The sequence below is a fragment of the Panthera tigris genome, chromosome B4, assembly GCF_018350195.1.
Source record: "Panthera tigris isolate Pti1 chromosome B4, P.tigris_Pti1_mat1.1, whole genome shotgun sequence".
NCBI lineage: Eukaryota > Metazoa > Chordata > Mammalia > Carnivora > Felidae > Panthera > Panthera tigris.
This window is the reverse complement of record NC_056666.1, coordinates 81,498,741-81,513,922: the sequence shown is the minus strand read 5'-3', so window position 1 is coordinate 81,513,922 and position 15,182 is coordinate 81,498,741. Positions and strand designations below refer to the sequence as shown.

General features: G+C 43.2%; 2 protein-coding genes across 3 annotated transcripts; one reads left to right on the top strand and one right to left on the bottom strand.

The window, feature by feature from the left end:
- Positions 1-339: 339 nt before the first annotated feature.
- Positions 340-9,124, bottom strand: METTL7B (methyltransferase like 7B). Of its 2 annotated transcripts, none has more exons than XM_042992482.1 (3): positions 8,986-9,124; positions 1,680-2,946; positions 340-589 (listed from the first exon to the last, which is right to left on the bottom strand). In XM_042992482.1, exons 2-3 carry the CDS (start codon positions 2,175-2,177, stop codon positions 353-355), a joined length of 735 nt encoding a protein of 244 aa, XP_042848416.1. In that variant the 5' UTR covers positions 2,178-2,946; positions 8,986-9,124; the 3' UTR covers positions 340-352. The 2 variants fall into 2 exon arrangements, with proteins under 2 accessions (XP_042848416.1, XP_007081516.2); XM_007081454.3 differs by having other exon boundaries at positions 1,680-2,807.
- On the top strand, positions 9,001-10,284 carry LOC102972075 (glyceraldehyde-3-phosphate dehydrogenase-like). The gene has a single exon (XM_042992481.1). It carries the CDS (start codon positions 9,075-9,077, stop codon positions 10,077-10,079), a length of 1,005 nt encoding a protein of 334 aa, XP_042848415.1. The 5' UTR covers positions 9,001-9,074; the 3' UTR covers positions 10,080-10,284.
- Positions 10,285-15,182: the final 4,898 nt, after the last annotated feature.

Here is a 15,182-nt window from a genome sequence, read left to right as displayed (position 1 = left end):
ACCCAGTCTAGGAAAGGAGAGAATATCACTTTCCTCCCTGTGGTCAGGGTGGGAATAGAGTTCTTTCACTTTGTTCATTTTTTTTGAAAGTAGATTCCACACCCAGTGTGGGGCTTGAACTCATGACCCTAAGATTAAAAGTCACGTGGTCTATTGACTGAGCCAGGCTGGCGCCCCAGAGCTTTTTCACTTTGGAAGGAAGAATTGAAGTTAGACTCCTGGCAGAGGTGGAGGGAAGGAGGAAGAGGGGGTGGTGGGGGGAATGACTTCTTTGCCTAGATTTCTCTCAGGGGAAGACAGACTTAGCAGGTAGGTGGGATTGCTCTGGCTGGAGGCAGGGCTTGGGGAAGGGTTATTTTATAGCCTTTCCCATGATGTGGGGCCCAACAGGTAACCACTTGAAGGGAGGGGGTTGTTGTTCCATTTGGAGTTCAGAGAACTGGGCACTCTCCAGATCCTTCCAGGTCTCTCTGGTGAGGCAGCAGCCATCCCCAATGTGTTTCCAAGTAGGCTCTAAAACTTGCTGCCACAGGAAGGCCCAGCTGCCACGGGGCTCAGCCACATGCTCCCAGAAGAAGAACACTCCTCCCTGGGAGAGAAGAGTTAGTGTCACTTGCTCCATTCCGCACCCTTCCTCTCACTTCACCCCCACCCCGCTGACCAAACCTGGTCAAGCCTCTTGGTGAAGCAGGGGTTGCTGGTCTGCGAGTTTATGAAGGGAATCGTTCTGCTCCTGACTTTTTCTGCAGACTTTGGCTCCCACCCTCCCACTCAAAAGTGCATGTAAGGAACCTCCCAGTGGGGATGACTGGTGAGAGATCTTTAAAAGATGGCCAGAGGAACAACCTAGCCAAGGGCAGATAGATGGTGAGATGGAGAGACTGGAGCAGAGATCTCACTGTGTACAGAGATGCTCACTTCCGAAACTCAGATGCGTACGCCCAACCTCTTCCTTTGGCCAACATCCCAGGGAAACCTTGCGCCTGACTTCTAACACTGGGGTTCCCTCAGCTCTTGTCTCCTTGCTGAACCCTCTCTGAGTGATCTCATGTACCCCTGTGCTCTGAATTTACCAGCTACAAGCTGGTGACTTCCAGATCACTATCTTCAGGCTACACCTTTTTCTGACTTCCAGATCTGGACTTCTAACCGCCTCTGTGACTTTTCCTCCTGGCTGTCTCAGTGGCATCTCAGGCCTAACAAGCCCCAAATAGGTTTCTCCCATTTCAGCAAATGACACTTCCCTCTCACCTCCCTCCCTCCACCAGTCACTCATGCCAGAAACCTGGAAACCATCCTAAACTCCTTTCCACGCTCAGTTCAAAATCTTATAGATTCTATTTCCCCTAATATCTCTATCTAGAACACTTTTATTTTCCCCACTCCTCCACAACCTGCTTAATCTCTCAGATCTCAGTGTAAAACCTCACTTCCTTAGGTGTCCTTCTCCCCTCCTCCCATCTTCCCCTCCCTCCCAAACAACCGCCGCGTAAGGTGGCTCTCCTGTGTGCTTCCACAGCATCCTATTCTGCCCCATCGAAGCCCTGGTCCTATTTGCTCTTCACCAGCAGATGGGGGTGGATGGGTGTCTAACGCGCTAGTACAGCACATTCTCCCTTCTGGAGCGGCCACTGCTGCCTTTGCCTGCCCCCTGCCCATTCCCTCTCCCTTCTGCTTACCGGCCTCAGCACTCTCTGGACCTCCTGCAGGACCCTCCTCGGACTCTGCACAGAGCACAGCACCAGGGTGCTGACCACCACGTCCATGGACCCGTCGGCCAGTTGTTTCATGTCCTCTCCGGAAGCCACCACAAACTGTTCATACTGGAGATGCCTGTTCTCAGCCATGCTCTTTGTCAGCAACTTCTCCATGTGGGGGTTTGGGTCCAGGCAGGTGATCCGGCAGCCAGCTGGGTAGAACTGGAAGTTGGCACCAGTGCCGCAGCCCAGCTCCAGCAAGGCCACCTTCCCGGAGCCTCCTGTAAGCCTCTTTATCTGGCCAAAGAGCTCCCGTTTCTTACTCTCCATCTTTTGGTTGCTCTTGGCAGTCAGTGCCGCCATTAGGTAGGGGAAGTAGCTTTTGCACAGGGGCTCCCAGCAGCCCAGCAGGGCCATCAGGTGCAGGGGCAGGGTCAGGAGCAGCACCAGCAGCTGCAGGAGTCGGACCAGGACATCCATGACAGACCGACTCTGAGTGGTGCTTCCGCTGGGGCGTTGGCCTTTTCTCTCTTTGCAGTCACTGCAGACAGGAGTCTCTCTTCCTCCTGTGACAGGACTTTGTTCCCTGTGTCCTCATTGTCAATTTTTTCTTTGCCAGGATGGGGGAGGGTGTATGGAATACCTCCGGAGGACTCAGCTCTTTTAGCCCTACAGGCTCTTCAACAAGTTTTATGGGGGGGTGGAGGCACAGGTGGTGCTAGTGTCCTGAGTTCCGGGGTGCTCTGTCAGTTGAAGGCAGGAAGTGCTGATCATTTCAGAGAGGAGTGGGAAGGGCGGAGACAGATATGTCTCAGGTCACAGCTTCATGGGGGCCAAGTGCTGGGACAGAGCTGACTCATGGGCATGTGTTGGCCTCATTCTGTCCCCGGGACGTGCACAGGTTATGCAAGCTGGAAACTCTGGTTGGATTCTCCTGGCACACCCCCAGGGCTCTGTAAACTGTAACATGCCTTTGCCCCAGATAGAAGTCAAACACAAAGTATTCAGGGTAAGGCCTGATTGGTCAGAAGAAGGAGGGAGGTTGCAGGCCAAAAGGAAGGCATTTTCTCAACTGACTGGTGTTTGTTATCACATTCAAAGCTGCAGTGCCTAAGCAATAGAAGAAAAGAAGGGAGAAAAAGAATGGAGAAGAAGAGTCGGGAAGTGTAGGTCCCAGAATTAGTTCTGCCATTACAACTTGCTGTTTCTTTGGGCAAGCCTTTTTGCTTTCTGGGCTCCAACTTCTCATCTGTAAAATGGGGAGATGGAGAGAGATTGGGTGGGCCTTACACAGTTTCCAAGATCTCCTCCTATTTCCACATTCGTGTGATCTAAGGAGAGTGGGGGGAGACGGGAAGCAGGTGATGCTAGCTGTCCTTACAGCCTAGGACGGTACCCCCTGAGGCTTCGGTACTAGGCTGCCACTAAGGCAAGGGAGTCTCAGAGCCCAGATTTTGGGGTCATAGTCATCTTAGCAGAAAGTCCCCAAATTATTAGATGGTGGCTTTTTTTTTGGCCCAAGCCTCCCTCAGAGTCTTGGGGGAAGCTCCCCCAGACAGTCCTATGGACTGCACACCAATTGCACAGAGGCCAAAGGAAATTTTGTATAGCTCAGAATTATACAAGAGGGAATGACAATAGTCTAAAATCTCATGAGGAACATTTCCCAGGGCCATTGATGGCCTCTGGAGGAGGATTGAGTTTTAAAAAAGTCCCTGGTTGAGAGGGTCACTCTGTCAAAGTCCGCTGCCTCTGCCCTCCAGTCGACCCACCAACGGATCTGCCCTGGCCAGTGGGGGCCTTAGAAAAAAGGTCTGGGGACAACTCCTGAGTCAGGCAGGGATGAACTATTTCAGGAAACTGTCTTTTCCCACACAGCTGCCAGAGCCAGGAGCAGCCCCTGTGCTGCTGCTCAGGAGAGAGGTTCTGTGACCCCACAGTGAGACACATTCTTCTCTAGGCTTTGCTTCTGTTGTCACTGTAAAGGAGGCAGAAATTCCCCCCACAGTAGGGGCGCGAGCTCATGAAGGAAGTGGCAATGTTTGAAGCCTGTTCATGAAACGGTGTAGGCACAGAGTCGCTTTCTGCAGTAGTAAAGAGAGTCAGGGGTAGACAACCCTACTGGGGGACAAAAGAGGCGCCTTAGAGGGGGATAGGTGTATGGAACGAAGCAGGTGTACGGGACAGACACTGCCTGCCCCTTCCTGGAAAGGGTGAATGGCTCAGTTCAGTGGAGACTGGGGTGAGCTGGAGAAGTGGTGGGAGGTGAGGTCAGAGAATAGTTGTTCCTTAGAGAAGGGTTCTTTTTGTTTTTAAAAGAATCATTAAACTCTTTTTTTTTTTTTTGGAAAAGGTAATACAGTCACAAGGCACAAAATTTAAAAGGTACAAAGGGACTACGGAGAAAGTTCTGTCTTCTACTCCCATCTCTCAACCACTCGGATGCCCCCTCTGGATGCACTAAGCATCACACCAGCCATTTCCTGGAATCTTTCTGGAGCTGGAGAGGATCTGCAAATTAGCAGATAACACACCCACCACGCATTTAGATGTATAGACACATATGCATATACATACTCCCCTTTCTTTACAAATGATAGTGTGTTGTACACACTCCTGAATACCTTGCTTTATTGGGTTTGGCAGATACTGCCCAAGAGTCTTCCAAAGTGGCTATTTCAATTTACACTTCCACCAGTAACATAGTAACATTTGGTGTTATGCATCTTTTATCTATCAATCATCTAATCTATCATCTATCTATTTATCATCTATCTGTTTATTCACTCATTCATATTATTACTGACTCACAGATTTCCTATTTTATTCAATGGGTTGTAACCTAATACCCTATTTATTTACAGTTTTATTAAGGTATGAGTTGCATAAGAAAGCATACATATTTATAGTGTATGACTAGATAAGTTTTGACGTATGATTACACTTGTGAAACCATCATCACAATCAACATAATGAACATGTCTACCAACCATTGAAGTTTCCTCATGTCTCTCTGCAATCCATCTTTCCCTTTTCCATCCCCATCCTCAGGGAACCACTGGTCTGCTCTGTCACTATAGATTAGTGCATTTTCTAGAATTTTAGATAAATGGAAGCCTATAGTATGTATTCTTCTTGTCTGGCTTATTTCACTCAGCATGATTATTTGGAGATTCATCTGTGTCATTGCATGTATCAGTAATTCATTTTATTGCTAAGTGGTATTCCATTTTATGGATATACCACAAATTATTTATCCATCCAGCTGTAAATGGACATTTGGATTATTTCTGGGTTTTGTTTGTCACAAATAAAGCTGCTATGAACATTTATGTGCAAGTCTTTGTGTGGACATATGTTTTCATTTTCATTTCCTTTGGGTAATTGCCTGGGTGTGGAATGGCTATTTATTTATTTATAATGTGAAATTATTCTTTTATTTTGGAAGTGTCATTTGTTTAATTTTTTACTGAAGTATAATTAACATATAGTGTTATATATAATTAATTAATTCAAGTGTACAAGATAATGACTCAACAATTCTATACAGTACTCAGTGCTCATCACGATGAGTAGTACTCTTAATCCCCTTTATCTATTTCCCCCATTCCCCTACCCACCTCCCCTCTGGCAAACACCAGTTTGTTCTCTGTATTTAAGGGTCTGTTTTTTGTTTGTCTCCTTTTTTTCTCTTTGTTTGTTTTGTTTCTTAAATTCCACATATGAGTGAAATTGTATGGTATTTGTCCTTGTCTGACTTATTTCACTTAGCATTATACTCTCTAGGTCCATCCACGTTGTTGCAAATGGCAAGATCTCATTATTTTTATGGCTGAGTAATATTCCATTATCTATTTATCTATCTATCTATCTATCATCATCATCATCATTATCTATCTATCATCTATGTATCTATGTATCTATCTGTGTACGTATGTATGTATGTATGTATGTATCTATCAATCATCTATCTATCTCTATCTCACAGCCTCTTTATCCATTCATCTATTTTTGGAAATTTGCATTGCTTCTTTATCTTGGCAATTGTAAATAATGCTGCAATAAACATAGGGCACATATACCTTTTGAATTTTTGTTTTATTTGGGTAAATACCCAGTAGTGGAGGTACTGGAACATATAGGGATTCTATTTTTAATTTTTTGAGGAACCTTCATACTCTTTTCCATAGTGGCTGTACCAGTTTGCATCCTCAACAATAGTACATGAGGGTTCTTTTTCTCCACAACCTTGCCAACACTTATTATTTCTTGGGTTTTCGATTTTAGTCATTCTGACAGGTTTAAGGTGATAGGAAGCTGGGTCTCTTCCCTTAAAGAGGAAATGCCATTTATTTTTCTTTTTTATTGTGGTAAGATACACATAACAAAACTTACCATCTTAGACATTTTAAGTGTACTATTCAGTGGTGTTAAAAACATTCACACTGTTGTGCAACCATCATCACCATCCATCCCCATAACTCCTTTTATCATGTAAAACTGAAACTCTATATCCAATAAACAATGACTCCCTATTATCCCCTCTCCTTAGTCCCTGGAAACCACCATTATACTTTCTGTCTTTATGATTTTGACTGCTCCAGGTATGTCTTATAAATGGAATCACACAGCATTTGTCTTTTTGTGACTGGCTTATTTCACTTAGCCTAATGTCCTCAAGGTTATCCATGTTGTAGCATATTGAAGAGTTTCTTCCTTTTTAAGGTTGAATAATGTTTCATTATATGTATATACTACATTTTGCTTATCCATTCATCTATGGTTGGACACTGGGTTGTTTCCATGTTTTAGCTACTGTGAAAAATGCTGCTATAAAAGTGTGTGTACAAATATCTCTTTGAGACCCTGTTTTCAATTCTTTTGGGTATATTCCCAGAAGTGAAATTGATGGATTATACAGTAATTCTATTTTTGATTTTTTGAGGAACCACCATACTGTTTTCCACAGAACCCATAAAGAATGATGTGGGCTCTGGGGTTGAGACAGAAGTCCTTGTGTTAAATAAGTAATGTAGTTACAGTCAAGATAATTTTACTTCTTCCTTTCCAATTTGGATGACTTTTATTTCTTTTTCTTGCCTTGCTTTGGCTAGAATTTTCAGTACTGTGTTGAATAGATGTGGAGAAAACAGGAATCCTTTTATTATTCTTTATCTCAGAGGAAAAAGTTTTTGTCTATCACCATTGAGTATAATGTTTGCTCTATTTATTAGGATTATATGAAATATCTTTTAGGGAGAATGACATATCTTTTTGCTCAAAAGTATGTTATGTTTTCCCAATTGTTCACATCTTCTTTTGTTACCTCAGGAGTATTTCAAAGATATCTTCATGTAGATATTGAACATTTGTTAAACTTATTTCTAGTTATATTACGTTTTCTGCCTTTTATAAAAGGAAGTCTCTTGTTCATTTATATCTTCTGATTGGTTTCCATTTGTGTGTGTGTGTGTGTGTGTGTGTATTTTGTTTATTGTAGATTAGTTTATTGTACATTTGTTTATTGTAAATTAGTTTTGTATGTAGTCATCTTTTTTTTTGAGAGAGAGAGAGCAGGGGAGAGGGGCAGAGGGAGAGAGAGACAGAGAGAGAGAGAGAGAGAGAGAGAGAGAGAGAGAATTTCAAACAGACCCCATTCTCAGCCTGGAGCCCAATGTGGGGCTCAATCCCACAACCCTGGAATCATGACCTGAGCCCAAATCAAGTCAGATGCTCAACCCACTGAGCTACCCAGGCATCCTTATACCTAGTCATCTTATCAAATGGTCTTATTGTTTATAATTTGTCTTTTTTATTTGATTCTTTAGGTTTTCTAAGCATAAAGCATAAAATGATCCTTGCCAATAATAATAATTTAAATCTTCCTTTCCAATTTTTATATCTTTTGTTTCTTTTTCTTGCTTAATTGCTTTGTCTAATTCCATAGCAACGTTAAATAGTAGTATGGGTACTAAATCCTTTTCTTGTTCTTGAAATGAATGGGAATACTTCTAATGCTTTTCCACAGGCTATAGCTATTTTCTCTCAGCTCTTCACTGCCTTTTTATACTTTGCTGTATTGCTGAGGTTGAGTCAGCATTTACCTGGGTCATTTGCTTGCTGGCTTCTTTGTGGGTTCTGCCGAATAGTAAACATTGGAGGGAGATCAGACTGTGGGAGGAAGAGGGTATAGTCCTGCTTCCAGCTACACAGTGTGGCAATTGCTGGCAGTGGTGTTCCATAGCAGCAATGGAGATGGGGTGATCCCAGGTTCTATCAGCCTGCACCTTTTCAGCAATTCCAGCACTGCCCTCTTTGGCAGATCTAGAACACATGACAATGTTGACAGAACATCAGCAGTGTTTGTGGGCTCCAGCCCAGGGCTCTTAGCAGCTTATGATCTTTGGGTATCATTTTTTCTTCCTTTTGCCCCTTCAAACTTCCTAACTTCTCCCTTTAGTTTAACATTTTTAAATTAAGTTTTTGGTTTAACATATTAAAAAAATTTTTAATGTTTATTTATTTTTGAGAGAGAAGGAGAGAGAGAGAGAGAGAGAGAGAGGAAGAGAGAGAGGGAGACACAGAATATATCAGTATATCCAGGCTCTGACCTATCAGCACAGAGCCTGATGTGGGGCTTGAACTCACAAACTGTGAGATCATGACCTGCGCTGAAGTTGGGTGCTCAACATGAGACAAAGCATCTGTTTGGCTCAGCATCTGATATTGGCTTAGGTCATGTTCTCATGGTTCGTGAGCTTGAGCCCTGCTTTGGGCTCCACAGTGCAGAGCCTGTATGGGATTCTCTCTCTCCCTCTTTCTCTCTGTCCCTGTGGGACTCTCTTTCTCCCTCCCTCTCTCTCTGCTTCTCTCTCACTTGTGCCCTCTCTGTCTCTAAAAAAAAAAAAAAAAAAAAAAAAAAAAAAGAGGGATGTGGACTTTGGGGTTGAAATAAAAATGATTAATTGTGTTAAATAAGTATTGAGATGAATGGCTCATACCAAATCCTCTGTCCTCTTAAAACCTCTCTTACCCTTGCTTTCCATTGATGAATTTACATTGTGGTTTATGACAGAAGTCATCAGATGTGAACTTCTTTATTTTCTATCACAAGGCCTACACATTATCTGCATCTTCTCCCATTTTCCTCTCTTATAATGGAGGGTATGATGCTACCCCTGTTGAGGGTCAATCTGTCTATTTATTCCTATATTATACCTCCTCTCACTTTCTTAATTTCTCACATAACATTTCAGCTTTACTGAGATATAGTTCACAATTCACATACCTTAAATTTCTCCAGTTTAGGCTCTCTGCTCCTCCCCGTTCGACAGACAGCCGCATCTTCTGGTGCAGTGCCAGCCGCGTCCCCGAGACATGATGGTGAAGGTCGGAGTCAACGGATTTGGCCGTACTGGGCGCCTGGTCACCAGGGCTGCATTTAACTCTGGCAAAGGGGACATTGTCGCCATCAATGACCCCTTCATTGACCTCAACTACATGGTCTACATGTTCCAGTACGATTCCACCCAAGGCAAATTCCACGGCACAGTCAAGGCTGAGAACGGGAAACTTGTCATCAATGGAAAGCCCATCACCATCTTCCAGGAGCGAGATCCCGCCAACATCAAATGGGATGATGCTGGTGCTGAGTATGTTGTGGAGTCTACTGGGGTCTTCACCACCATGGAGAAGGCTGGGGCTCACTTGAAGGGTGGGGCCAAGAGGGTCATCATCTCTGCCCCTTCTGCTGATGCCCCCATGTTTGTGATGGGCGTGAACCACGAGAAGTATGACAACTCTCTCAAGATTGTCAGCAATGCCTCCTGCACCACCAACTGCCTGGCCCCTCTGGCCAAGGTCATCCATGACCACTTCGGCATCGTGGAGGGACTCATGACCACAGTCCATGCCATCACCGCCACCCAGAAGACCGTGGACGGCCCCTCTGGGAAGCTGTGGCGTGATGGCCGAGGGGCTGCCCAGAACATCATCCCTGCTTCTACTGGCGCTGCTAAGGCTGTGGGCAAGGTCATCCCTGAGCTGAATGGGAAGCTCACTGGCATGGCCTTCCGTGTCCCCACCCCCAATGTGTCCGTCTTGGATCTGACCTGCCGCCTGGAGAAAGCTGCCAAATACGATGACATCAAGAAGGTGGTGAAGCAGGCATTAGAGGGCCCCCTCAAGGGCATCCTGGGCTACACTGAGGACCAGGTTGTCTCCTGCGACTTTAACAGTGACACCCACTCTTCCACCTTTGACGCTGGGGCTGGCATTGCGCTCAATGACCACTTTGTCAAGCTCATTTCCTGGTATGACAATGAATTTGGCTACAGCAACCGGGTGGTAGACCTTATGGTCCACATGGCCTCCAAGGAGTAAGAGCCCCCTGGACCACCAGCCCCAGCAAGAGGAAGAAGAAGAGAGAGGCTCTCAGCTGCTGGGGAGTCCTTGCCCCTGTTCATCACCCAACACACTTGAGAATCTCCTGACCTCCAGTTTCCATCCCAGACCCCCTGAAGAAGGGGAGGGGCTTGGGGAGCCCTACCTTATCATGTACTATCAATAAAGTATACTGTATCCAACCAAAAAAAAAATTTCTCCAGTTTAAGTTATGAAATTCAGAGTTGTGCAACCATCATTGCAATCAATTTTAGAATAATTGATGGCTCCAGAAAGAAACTCTGTGCCTATTAACAGTCACTCCCTATTTCCTCAACTCCCCATCACTACCAATCTGCTTTATTTCTATGGCTTTAGGTATTATGGATTTGATATAAATGGAATCATACTATATGTGGCCTTTTGTGACTGGCTTCTTACATTTACAGAATGTTTCCAAGGTTCACCCATATTGGAGCATGTATTAATACTTTTTCATCTTTTTTTAAATGTCCAAATAGCATTCCATTGTATAGATATACTATATTTTGTTTATGCATTCATCAGTTGATGTTTGTTTGGGTTGTTACCACTTCCTGGGTATTATAAACAAGCTACCATGATTTTTTTTTAAAGTAGGCTCTACATCCACCATGGGGCTTGAACCCATGATTAAGAGTCGCATGCTCTACTGACTGAGCTAGCCAGGTGCCCCTCCATAAATTTTAATTTTAGCTTTATTTCTTCTTTCTCTTAGGTCATTTATCTCCATGGATCTTTCAACGTACTATTATTTCTAATATATGTCAGGTTAATAACAAAGCAACCCTCTCTTGACTTCACATCTCCTTTTATATATCCATTCTATAGATCTACTTCACAGCCATACTTCTTGAACCATCTGCTCATGTTTCCTCACTTTCCATTCACTCTCCCACCCCCTCCAATCTAAAATTGTAATAAAAACTGTTCTTATCTTATTTGACCTCCTACCAGTTTCAGGAATGGTTGGCTACTACTTCCTCCTTGGAATATTATCTCATCTAAGCTGTACCAACATCACAGCCTTCTTGTTTTTATACCCCTGGCTGTTCTTCTCAGACTCCCTTTTTAGGTCTTTCTTACCTACTCAACCTCTAGATTTTGTTTCTTTAGGTTTGGTCTTAGATTTCCCTCTGTCTGTACATTATCTCATTAAGTAATTTCATCCATTTTCATGGGTTTAAATACCATGCATATACTAATTATTCACATATCTTTAATGTGGACTTTAATGCAGACTTTTCCTTCGAGTTTCATTCAGATTTGCATATCCAATTGCCTACTTGACAAATTCCTCAGCCTGTGTCCTGGATGTGTCACTTATCATGTCCAAAATGGGACTTGTGATACTCCCCAAGTCTCTTTTGCCCATTCTCCTCACCATCTCAATAAATGGCACCATCAGCTTCTCAATTGCTCAAGCAAAACCCTAGGACTTATTTTATTTCTCCTTCTCCCTCTTTCTCACACCCCCACCACTTCTTCTTCCTCCTTCTTCTAACTTTTTAACCTTCTATAATGGAAGACTTTGAATACACATAAAAGTTGACAGAATTGTATAATGCACTCTCATGTATACATCATCCAGCCCCAACACAACTCTTAAGCTATGGTCAGTCCTGCCCCATCCATATCCTCACCCACTTCTCCCTTCTACCCTGAATATTGTTTTGAAATAAACCCTAGACATCATGTAATTTCATCTGTAAATATTTTAACATATATCTTGAAAAAATATGTAACAAAAAATATAACCACCATATTATCACACCTAAACAAGTCTGACATAATTCCTAGGACCCATTTAAAAAAATATTTTATTTATTTTTTAAAGTAGGCTCCACACCCAACATGAGGCTTGAATTCACCACTCCAAGATCAAGAGTTGCATGCACTACTGACTGAGCCATCCAGGTGCCCCCCTAGGTCTCATTTTTAATTTTTTTTCCCCCATTCCTACATCTAAGCTATCTCCAAGTCCTGCTAGTTCTACTTCCTGATTTATATATATTTTTAAAAAAGTTTTGTTTTTTTTGAGAGAGGGATGGAGTGTGCATGAGGGAGAGGCAGAGAGAGAGGGAGACATAGAATCTGAAGCAGGCTCCCGGCTCTGAGCTGTTAGCACAGAGCCTGATGTGGGGCTCTAACTCATGAACCATGAGATCATGACCTAAGCCGAAGTCAGAGGCTTAACAGACTGAGCCACCCAGGCGCCCCTGATTTATCTTAATTTCATGTGCTTCTAGTATCTCCACTGGCACAGACAGGCCACAACCCTCCTCTGCCTGGCCCATTGCAATGGCCTCATAACTGGCCTCCCCACTGCCACCTCTGGCTTAAAACCCTTTAGTGAATTCCCATCATCATTAGCATAAAATCCAAAATCTTTATGGTGGCTAAAGGCCCTGCAGATCTAGCCTCTACTCACCTCACCCGTTCTCCAATATGTACCAAGCTGCAGCCATACAATTTTTTGGTTCCTCACATTCTGGCTGCTTTTTGCTTCAGGGCCTTTGAGCTTGTCATTTCCTTTGCCTACCATGCTCTCTTTCTCTGCAGCAGTCCCCTCCTCCCTCGTGCTGACTTAACTTTTACTTACCTTTCAGAGTTTAGAGCAAAAGCATATTTTCCCTTCTCCCATCTAGGTCAAGAACTCTTAGTTCAGTTTGTAATGAATGTTTGTTGCTGGTATTATCTGATTAATTTCTGTCGATGAGCTCCATAAGAGCAAAGATTATGTATTTTTTCCTTATCATCACATATCTAGCACATAGTAAGTGCTATGGCAAGTGCCTGGCAAGTAGTAGATACTGAAAATGAAATAGGGAAACTAAAGGTACCCCATGAAAAAAGCTGCTTTTTTCTCCTTTTCCTGCTTCTATTCTTGCTAGGATCTACACCCCTGCCTTACCCATGCCTTATAGAACAGATTATATATATGTCCTCCTTGTAAAAATCAAGAAGTTAATGATTTCTTTGGGCTCTTCCAGCACAGTAGATAACATCTAAGGAGTCATGACATCTAAGGTTGTCATGAACTTTTCCCAAAACCACTGACTCACAAAGACCCCTGGATCCAGGGTATAAGTGACTCATGGAGGACACCTAAACACTTGTCTTTGTTCCTGGATGCCTGAGAAGACACATCACCAGACCAGCCTGCAATCCTCAATAAAAACCCAAATCCCAAGCAAGGATGAGACTCACTCTCCTTTCCTTTCTGAGTCTCCCAGAAGAGAGACTCTTTATGTCTTCAATAAGCTCTATTCTCACTTCCTCTCAGCTTGCATTTGATTTGCATCCTGCAAGAAGCCAAGGACCCTCTTGGCTGGTCCTGAGGGACCTCCTCTGGTCTTTGGATCCAGCCAGCCTGCATCAAAAACATGTGTGATCAATAAACAACAAATAGTTTTGTCATGATTTATAATTAAAAATTTTTGCCAGTATTTTAAAGCCTGCTGACTCCTAGTGAATTAGCTCTACATTGTCAGAAAACATATTTTCCTCTTCATTGCCGTATATACTCAGGTCCATTTCTAGTGTCTGTCTCAGAGACCACTCAACACATATTTATTGAATGAATGAATAAAAGGTCCATGTCATTGAGAAAGGGTTCATTTCATTGAGTAATGTCTGTATCATTGAGGATCTTATATGCCAACCTAAAGAGTTTGGATCTTATCCTACAAAAAAGGAAGGAGTCATATAGTATGATTGGCTTGTTGGAAGCATCTCTTTGATGACTGACTTACAGGGAACTGGGAGATCAGTCAAGAGATGTGCATTGACATCAGCCATAGAAACACATTTTTCTATTTTTTTAAATATGAAATTTATTGTCAAATTTGTTTCCATACAACACCCAGTGCTCATCCCAACAGGTGTCCTCCTCAATGCCCATCACCCACCCTCCCCTCCTTCCCACCTCCCATCAACCCTCAGTTTATTCTCAGTTTTTAAGAGTCTCTTATGGTTTGGCTCCCTCCCTCTCTTTCTTTTTTTTTTTTTTTTTTTTTTTTTTCCTTCCCCTCCTCCATTGTCTTCTGTTAAGTTTCTCAGGATCCACATAAGAGTGAAAACATATGGTATCTTTCTGTATGACTTATTTCACTTAGCATAACACTCTCCAGTTCCATCCACATTGCTACAAAAGGCCATATTTCATTCTTTCTCGCTGCCAGGTAGTGTTCCATTGTGTATATAAACCACCATTTCTTTTTTTTTTTAATATATGAAATTTATTGTCAAATTGGTTTCCATACAACACCCAGTGCTCATCCCAACAGGTGCCCTCCTCAATACACATCACCCACCCTCCCCTCCCTCCCACCCCCCATCAACCCTCAGTTTGTTCTCAGTTTTTAACAGTCTCTTATGTTTTGGCTCTCTCCCACTCTAACCTTTTTTTTTTTTTCCTTCCCTTCCCCCATGGGTTTCTGTTAAGTTTCTCAGGATCCACATAAGAGTGAAACCATATGGTATCTGTCTTTCTCTGTATGGCTTATTTCACTTAGCATCACACTCTCCAGTTCCATCCACGTTGCTACAAAAGGCCATATTTCATTCTTTCTCATTGCCACGTAGTATTCCATTGTGTATATAAACCACAATTTCTTTATCCATTCATCAGTTGATGGACATTTAGGCTCTTTCCATAATTTGGCTATTGTTGAGAGTGCTGCTATAAACATTGGGGTACAAGTGCCCCTATGCATCAGCACTCCTGTATCCCTTGGATAAATTCCTAGCAGTGCTATTGCTGGGTCATAGGGTAGGTCTATTTTTAATTTTCTGAGGAACCTCCACACTGTTTTCCAGAGCAGCTGCACCAGTTTGCATTCCCACCAACAGTGCAAGAGGGTTCCTGTTTGTCCACACATCCTTTCCATCATCTATAGACTCCTGATTTGTTCATTTTAGCCACTCTGACTGGCGTGAGGTGATATCTCAGTGTGGTTTTGATTTGTATTTCCCTGATGAAGAGTGACGTTGAACATCTTTTCATGTGCCTGTTGGCTATCTGGATGTCTTCTTTAGAGAAGTGTCTATTCATGTTTTCTG

Excerpts from the sequence above, each read along its gene's own strand:
- METTL7B (XM_042992482.1), bottom strand. The coding sequence starts at position 2,177 with ATGGATGTCCTGGTCCGACTCCTGCAGCTGCTGGTGCTGCTCCTGACC. Across the intron at positions 590-1,679 it reads TCCAGAGAGTGCTGAGGCCG|GGAGGAGTGTTCTTCTTCTG; the intron begins GTAAGCAGAAGG and ends CTTCTCTCCCAG.
- LOC102972075 (XM_042992481.1), top strand. The coding sequence starts at position 9,075 with ATGATGGTGAAGGTCGGAGTCAACGGATTTGGCCGTACTGGGCGCCTG.